General features: G+C 37.1%; 1 protein-coding gene across 1 annotated transcript; it reads right to left on the bottom strand.

Annotated features, from left to right (window-relative positions):
* Window positions 1-4816: 4816 nt before the first annotated feature.
* Window positions 4817-9209, bottom strand: ankrd1a (ankyrin repeat domain 1a (cardiac muscle)). The gene is made up of 9 exons (XM_059521033.1): window positions 9026-9209; window positions 7651-7830; window positions 7452-7577; window positions 7248-7355; window positions 6885-6983; window positions 6677-6775; window positions 6359-6457; window positions 6041-6139; window positions 4817-5437 (listed from the first exon to the last, which is right to left on the bottom strand). Exons 1-9 carry the CDS (start codon window positions 9050-9052, stop codon window positions 5330-5332), a joined length of 945 nt encoding a protein of 314 aa, XP_059377016.1. The 5' UTR covers window positions 9053-9209; the 3' UTR covers window positions 4817-5329.

Genomic DNA, 9209 nt, shown 5'->3' with positions numbered 1-9209 from the left:
AATCATTTTCTGATTGATTACATTAGATTTCATAGGTTGCCTATTTGTTAAGAAATAATGTTAAAAATGTTAATGAATCATGTTATGGTACGATGGTAACAATTTCCAATAAGGTTCATTTATTAAACATTAGTTAATGTATTAACTAACATGAACTAACAATGAGTAAGTAATACATTTGTTACAGTATTTATTAATCTTTGTTAATGTTAGCTGTTCATTGTTTGTTCATGTTACTTCACGGTTCATTAATATTAACAAGATTTTAATAAAGTATTATTAAATGTGGAAATTAACATGAACAAACATGAACAATTGCTGTATAAGTGCAGTTCATTATTAGTTAATGTTAATTAATGTAGTTAACTACATACCTTATTTTAAAGTGTTACCGATTTGTTTATTACGGTTAAGGTGTACAGTCAGACAAAGCATTATTTTAATAAGAGGGATAGTAATAATAAAAATACAGTGCCTATGTGAAGCAAATAAACAACTTAATTGAAAGTGACATTCAGCCAAGTATGGTGACCCATACTCAGAATTTGTGCTCTGCATTTAACCCATCCAAAGTGAACACACACACACACACTGTGAACACACACCCAGAGCAGTGGGCAGCCATTTATGCTGCGGCGCCCGGGGAGCAGTTGGGGGTTCGGTGCCTTGCACAAGGGCACCTCAGTGATGGTATTGAAGGTGGAAAGAGCACTGTACATGCACTCCCCCCACCTACAATTCCTGCCAACCCAAGACTCGAACTCACAACCTTTCGATTGCCAGTCCGACTCTCTAACCATTAGGCCACGACTTCCCTTCCCTAACTAATTTAAATGCATTCTTCAATTTGCTACTGTAGAATTAACAATAGACTATATAAATAGATTAACTTATCAATGATAATAAAAAATTTTTTTTGTGTTTTACATGAATTTAGAAATGTTTGTAGACCGGTTATTCATTATGTGGTATCACTGTTTGGATGGTGTTACTGTCTGCAAATAATGACAAATATTTTATCCAAAATCTGTGTTCACGCCACCTTATACAATTACTAAAGTTCATTAGCAATTTCTCATCCTACTCCTTTCTAGGTTACAGCAGCGGAGTTAACACAGCTGTACCACACGGTTAAGTTATAGCTGAGGTTGTGTTTAACCTTGTGGTATTTTTTATGAAAACATGTTTTAAGTTGTGATTTACCACCACTGGCACGTCATCGGACCAGTGTTTATTGTGGCCCCAAGAGGTGTCCCCCCCAGGCGTCCCTTATTTTTCTGTATTGAAGGTGGCAACCCTAATTATTGGCATACTGTCCATATTTTTGTCATTACAGTTGACTCACGTGAGCCACCTGCTGGTGCGTGCGCATATAACACCCATCGTCAATTGTTCTCCTCAAACACTGGATGAGACGCTGCTACAGTTAATTAATTATGATGCTTCCTGCTTGGAAAAACGTTTTCATGTCTGAAATTTCACAGTTATTTTGTCTTCAAAAAGGATAAAGGAAATAACATAGTTGTACAGCGTAAACTATGCATGAAGACTTGCTTTAACAAAGGCTACTCAATCAACTTGAACATTCGCATGTACGACCAGGGGCGTCGGACTGGGGGGGTAAAGGGTACCGAGTACCCAGGGCCCGAGGCAGGGGGGGTCCCTTAGAAGTCAGTTTTCTATACATACATATACATGCACTAACATTTGTATAGCATTTATGTACAACTAAAAAAGTTCCTGTGCAAAACTAAACTTGTAGTTAGGCGCTGGTTTGGTATAAAAAAGTCATTTTCATGCTGTGCAGGGCCCCACACCCCTCTCGAATCAATGCAAATGGTACGACCCGCAGGTCAGGTGCTTCTGCTGCGGACCCGCGGTGATTGAATCAGTTGATGAGACAGGAGCTGGAGTGAGCCGTGAAGAGTCATGTCTCTCCTTAAGAAAGGAATATCAGGGGCTGCTCAAAAACGAAAAGAGAAGCAGAATAAAGAGAGAAGGGCAAATGAGGGCAAGCAGTTGCTCACAAATTTTTTTGAAAAGAGAGGTGAGCTCCAAATGCATCATCAAGCATTGACATTGTTTTAACATAAATATCTACTCCCGGTAGAATAGCATACATTTATGTTTGCATTTATGAATAATATACCAATACTTTATAGTATCACACCCTTCATAGCGAGCAAACAATGTTTCTGATTATTACATGGCTTGGCTGAATTCCAATGTAGAATGCGGTCTGTTATTTCTTGATAACAGACCGCTGCGAAGTATAACAGACCGTTGCCATGAAAAACAGCGCGTTGCTATGGACGCGGAACGGACTATTTTCTTTGGCGGAAGCAATACAATCGTTTTTAAATCAATAAACTCCTTTTTAAATCAATAATTCGTGGCAAATTATTTATTTATTTTGTGGGTAGCCATGTAATAAGCGGGATAATGTATAGAGAGGCGGTCGTTATAGCGAATAACAACCCCGACAGGCTGAACAGGACCCCGACACGAAGCAGAGGATAATGTAATCTAACATTATACATTATCCCTTACGTAAATAACAGGGAGTGAGAAGCAGACGGAGCTCAACACACTGCCACTCCAGGCAGCTGCCTAAACGCTTGTCTCCTCTTCTGCTGCAGTTCTCCCCACTCTCAGAGTCAGAAGTTTACATGAAAACACTGTATATTTCCCTCCATTGTCAAAATCTAACACCCGCGAAAACACCGATCGTTAGCGCCTATTTTACCGCATTGTTATGCAAATTAGCTCGCACACGCTCTTACATTAAGTACAGGATTGTTCTCAGTATAATAATGCACATCTTAATGATTGAAAAATGACTTATTTTAAAACATAATTCAAAGACTGAATCTCTAGTTTGGCGATTAGTTTACCCTGTGATTCTATAGTCTAGTCTGCATTTATTTTAAACAGACAAATAATCATCAATTATCTTGTACTTAGCCTACACTTTAAAAAAAAGGTATTGTGACAATAAAGGATATTTTAGCAACCATTTGAAGCCATATATTTCAGTTTCAGAGTCAGACCCTGCAGCAGCAGGCCCCTCATCATGGCTAGGTGAAAGCAGTGACAGTGAGGTGGATGTGAGTGTGACAGTGAGACAAGGTGAGCTTTTTAACACTTAGTAATTAGTAATTAAGTGTTAAGAGGAAATAAGCAAAATTAGTACATTGTTATTGTACACATTTAAACTTTAAAGTGTAATTACTAATTACAGTTTAAAGTTTACAGTTTAAAGTTTAAATGTGTACAATAACAATGTACCCATTTTGCTTATTTCCTCTTGTAGCAGAGGCAGAAATAGAAGATGAGGTTGATATTCATATAAGTGATCAGAGGGAAAGTGAAGAATGTGATGAAGGTAGTCAGGAGCAGGAGGACAGAGCTGAAGAGGAAAGAGAAGAGAATGAGAGACTTAGGGGATACTGGAGAGGGATTGGCAGAGGACCCAGGGTTATGGCCAACAACTCTTACTGATAAGCACAGGAAAACTATTGTTCAAATGCTAGCAAAAAACTGGACTTTAAAGACCTGATCAGCAAATTTGCGCATGCAAAGACCCGTCAATGGGCATTTAGTAAAAACTGACATTATTTAGTTTGTGTTTCAGACCAAAGTTTTTCTCATTTGGTATGGTCATTTTCAGAACTGCTTTACAGTATATTTGATTTAGTCCAGGTTTGGACCTGCTAGACCTTTTGTCATCTCAGTAAGTAGTACTTTCGACAATAAAACAAAAATATATTAATCAGAGTGTGGCCTATTTTGTTTACATTTTAAGTGTTTTTATGATAAAAATGCAATACCTTACCCATTGGTATCACTATGGTATTGGGGGCCCAGCAAGATGGTTTGTACCCAGGGCCCAAAATTTGGTGCTACGCCCCTGCGTACGACTAGCGGAAGTCATAATGTTAGCTAAAATATAGTGTTTGTTAGTGGTTTAAAATTCCATAGTGTGCATGACTGCAGCTGCGTCTAAGTGTTTTTTTTTCAGCGGAAAATGAGCTAGAAAACGTAGAAATTAACACGAGAGTCCACACCCCCCTTATCAGTCAATGCAATAAAGAAAGATCATGGCATTTTACATACATTTCCACATGTAGGCTTATTTTAAACTACACTAATATGTATATGGTGTAATTTTTTTAGTTTGTGTATTAATTATTTATTTTTACTTGTACATGTTAAATAAAAAATAAAACTGTAATACTGTGATGATCGCGTTCCAGTAAGACACAGGGAGAGAGAGAGATCCAATTGCAGGTATGATTTATTATTGGGGTAATCCAAAACGTAATGAAAACAAGCCAGTGTCAAAACCAGAAAGCAGTCCAAAAACAAACGAAGGAACAGAAAAGGAAAGGGAACTCTGAAAATGAGGGGTCTCGGAGGACGAGAAGACTGGGATACAAAAGGAAAGGACTCCATACAGACAACAGGAAGGACTGGTTAATATAGGGAGGCTAATGACAATTAAATGAAAGCACCTGGTGCAATTAGCAGGAGTGCAATTACTGTGATGAAGGGACAAGACTAGTGGAATACTAGTGTCTACGGTGAAGTGCCTAAGGGGAAGTGAGCCCACTAGTGGACACCCAGGGAAACAGAGACTAGACAGCGTGACAAATACTAAATGTATAACCAGTTGTCTGCATAGCCTATAGCCTATATATATTATGTTTTTACTCTAGTTTTTATTAGTTTCAATTTTAGAGTCCTAGTTAAATAAAAGTACTTAGATATTGCTTTTTGACTTTATTTACATATGTAATTTGAAGTAATCCAAAAGTAATGTCCATGTACCCAGTGCCAAAGTCTTTCTCAAATCCAGTCCATAATTACATAACAACTACAACAATTTCCATCATAATAAACATTCTCAGACCAGCATTCACATTCTCTTCCATTTCTGAATACTTGTAGTTCTGCCACTAGTCTGTCGACATTTTTTCATTTGCTCAAACGGCTGTGGACATTTTTAAAATGCAGTCACAAGTTACGAAATTAAAATATAAAAAAAATAATACCCTGAACAAGCAAACAAACAACCACTCACACATGGTAATGCCTTGTAACACTCACCAAAGATTATTTGCTCTCAAAATCAAATGAGACAATTGAGAAAATAATATTTACAAATAACCTAATCAATATTTCAGACACTCTATTGCCAGCAATTAGCGTCATCATTACGTAAATTGCAAAGTACTGTTCAATTTCACATTTAATATGAAAGAAAGAAAGAAAGAAAGAAAGAAAGAAAGAAAAAGTATTTTATAACAATTCAGCATTGAGATGGATGTTAAAACAATTCATTTGGATTAGGTGCTTCCTCTTCATTAACGTTATTCAGGATGTTTTTCACACCTTTTTGCCACGAAAGCAGAGTCTCCATTGGTGTCTTTCCATCCTGTAAATAACAGATAATTTTAAAATATATCCACTAAAACATACCCATTTAATCAGATTTACTAACTAAGACTTCTTAGAAACATGGTATGAGACAATTCTTTTTGCACTGGCTATTTGCATTGTTACTTATAAAAGAATCAAGCAATATAAAGAAGTCGTGGCCTAATGGTTAGAGAGTCGGACTGGCAATCGAAAGGTTGTGAGTTCGAGTCCCGGGCCGGCAGGAATTGTGGGTGGGGGGAGTGCATGTACAGTTCTCTCTCCACCTTCAATACCATGACTTAGGTGCCCTTGAGCAAGGCATCGAACCCCCAACTGCTCCCCGGGCGCCGCAGCATAAATGGCTGCCCACTGCTCCGGGTGTGTGCTCACAGTGTGTGTGTGTGTTCACTGCTCTGTGTGTGTGCACTTCGGATGGGTTAAATGCAGAGCACAAATTCTGAGTATGGGTCACCATACTTGGCTGAATGTCACTTCACTTTCACTAAACCTTTTTCTCTTATCATATTTTTGATATTGAATCCTGTAGTGCCTCAATCTGTCTCTAGAGGGCACCATGTAAGCTTCAAGGTCCCATGGTAAGGACTCTAATTGAACTTACATTGTTTTTAGCATTTAGACTGGCTCCATACATCATCAGCAGTTTTATCATTTTAAATCTGTTTATCCTCACTGCGTCGTGCATTGGTGTGTCTCCCTCCTACACAAACAAAATGCGATGGGATTAGAGAAGCAGAACTAAAAGTGGGAAAATGCATTAATATCTTAAATTTGCTGTTCAAAATTTCACAAACATAGTCCATTTAAAATTAGATTATGATATATTACATATCAAATAATATATTATATCAACGTTACCATATTAAAAATTCTCAATGTTTTGGAAAATATTTGAAAAGAACGATTAAAGAATACTTACCCTGTCTTTCGCATTTACATCGGCTCCACAGTGAATGAGATGTTCAGCACATTCGTAATGTCCTGTCCGAACTGCAACATGGAGGGGTGTGCTGCATAGCTGAAGATACACAACAAGAGTTTTGGTTTGTACATTTTGTGCTAAGAGGGGAGAATACAGTGCTGCCAGAGGCACACTTAAAACATTAAAAACAAGAAAGATAAAAATTGCTTCATCATCGTTAGCTATAAAAACTTTAGTATGAAAAGCATGAGAATAATCCAAATGATGTCCAAAAACCCATATCGTGAAATATGTTTGCAGGATCTTTCTATCTACCTTGTCTCTGGGGCTGATTTTGGCTCCTTTATTGAGAAGCAGCTCCAGGGCAGGCAGGCTTCCACCTCTACAGGCCCAGTGCACAGCTGTGGCATCCAGCTATGAACATGCGATAAAGAAATTGCATCTCAGAATTCTAATAAAAAATAAATGTGAGATAATATTCTTGCAGCACTGGTGTAACAGTCATATCCACCATCTGTGCTACCTTGTCTTTTTGATCCATGGATGCTCCACTCTCCAGGAGCTTCTGCATGATCTCTATGTGACCTTGGGCACTGGCTTTATGCAGAGCTGAGCGCTTAAACTGAAAGAGAGAACGAGAGAGTCAGTACTGATATTGTTTACAAAAACCATTCATTTTTTGATTGTTAATTGAAATTAAGAGGATAAAATATTGGTCATTGGCCAAATATTTTGAAGAATGTTGGTAACCAAACAGTTTTGTTTATTATTAATTTCAATGTCTTTCTTTTCATTTCTGGGTGAACTATCCCTTTAATTCTGCAGGACTGAACAGCACAAGTGAAGGAAAGTGTAAGATGTGTGTGTTCTTGTGTTACACACTCACATGATCGCAGGCATTGGGGTCTCCACCATCTGCTAAATATTTCTCAACAACAGGCATTTTATTCTCTGTGACAGCCTTTAGGAACAAAGCCTGGTCCACTGTTTCAGGCTAAAATAATATGACGTTCTAGTTAAATCTTTATGATATAGCCGTATTAATATGATATAGCCATATTTGTAATGCATTATGGAAGGAGTTCCTCACCAGGATATCAGGCTCTGGCTGTTTCTTTGACATTTGAATCTTCCTTTCCTTTCTCCTCTTCCTCAGCTGCAAAATATTGAAGAGGTCTTCTACAGTTTCTAGTTTTAGCTGTCCTGATCGGTCAACCTAAAAAAATGACCATGTTTACTATATGAAATTGTAGCCATGTTCACTTTTATCAGGTTGTATTCATTCTTACATTGAGTTTGAGGTTCTCTTCACATGGTTTGATGTCATTCTGGGTGGTGTCATTCAGGTCCTGTTGTGTATGAAGTCCATCCTGTTTCTCCTGGATGATGCTGGTTTCATATTCTCCTGCACCAAACACCTCTGCACAGGCACCTCCTGACACCTTTCCCTCACCTCTCTTCCCAGTGACCTGAGATTGGACATTACACTCATCATTCTTGGATTTCATATACTGTATATATGTATTAAAGTCAATGGAGCACAAGCAACTGCTGTCTAGTGTGACTACAGCATTTACATACTCAGTTCTAAGGACTGAACAGCTTCAAGGGAAAGAACAAGCGTGCAGTTTAAAACAGATGTAGTTTAATTTAGAGATTGTGTGGGTGGGGTAGAGAGAGTGTTCAGCTGTTTTGAGAACCTAAAAAAATAATTACAAACATTTGTGTCATTTCAGTTGTTTAAAATAGGAGAACAGGCCTGTGCAGTTGGGTCATTCTAGACACCCTGGATCCTTCTTAATCGCTGACAGATATTTAATAACATCACACTGCTCCATCCCACTCACACACTCATATATTTTTATTTAGTAAATTTTATTTTATTATAAAATTATTATTTTTCTTGTGGTCTTTCCTTATTATAACTTCTCTCTTTATTACTGCCTTTCTTTTTCTCATGTCTTTCAATTCTTTTCATTGTAAATGCAACAGTTGTAGTATGCTGTAAAAATAAACAGTTATTTTAGTACGACTGATATACTATTACAGCATATTAATATTTTGCTTTTCATTTTATAGTTTTAATTTATTATTTAAATTGTAAGTTAAGTTTTAGTTTTATTATTTTCTTTTTGCTTTATATTTGTTAAATTGATTTCAGTTTGAGTAATTTTAGCATTTCATAGATATTTTTTAATAAAATGAGCATTGCTGTATTACAACTGTAGCTTATTATTTTAGTAAACAATTTTTGATAACACTTTACTTTAAGGAGTCCTTGTTACATGTATATTCCTATAAAATAAACAAATAATGCATTATACATGCAAGTAATCCTAACCCTAACCATAGTAAGTAAACTATGTGTAGTTCGTTAATATTACTCAGTACTTAAATGTATAATTACAGTGTAACAAGGACACCTTAAAATATAGTGCAACCCAATTTTCTTTATTATATATCTTTATAGCTAATACGTTTCGTTTTTTAGTTTTCGTTATGATTTCAGCATAAATTTGTGTATGTGCTTTTCTAAGTAAACACGCATTTGCGCATTTATCTTGCACAAAATTCGAACAATTGAAATCCTGAAGTTAGCTTATAACATGTCAACATTCAGAAGAGACTCCCAGAAAGCACTGCATGCATCAGCACAAAACTTACCAGCTCTTCAACAAGCAGCAGTCCCATGATGTCTGTGATCTGGAAGTTTGCGTCTTCTCGTCGGTTGTGCGTTTTGCTGTAAGGCTGTCAGTGGTGACGTGTAGTTGTCTCTGTGGTTAATTAGAGTCCCAAAGCGATCGGTGTTGCCAGCTCAGCTCCCTGATGATCTGTGCATCATCTCTCC

Source organism: Carassius carassius, chromosome 32, assembly GCF_963082965.1.
Source record: "Carassius carassius chromosome 32, fCarCar2.1, whole genome shotgun sequence".
NCBI classification, from domain to species: Eukaryota; Metazoa; Chordata; class Actinopteri; order Cypriniformes; family Cyprinidae; genus Carassius; species Carassius carassius.
This window is presented reverse-complemented; position numbering and strand designations above follow the sequence as displayed.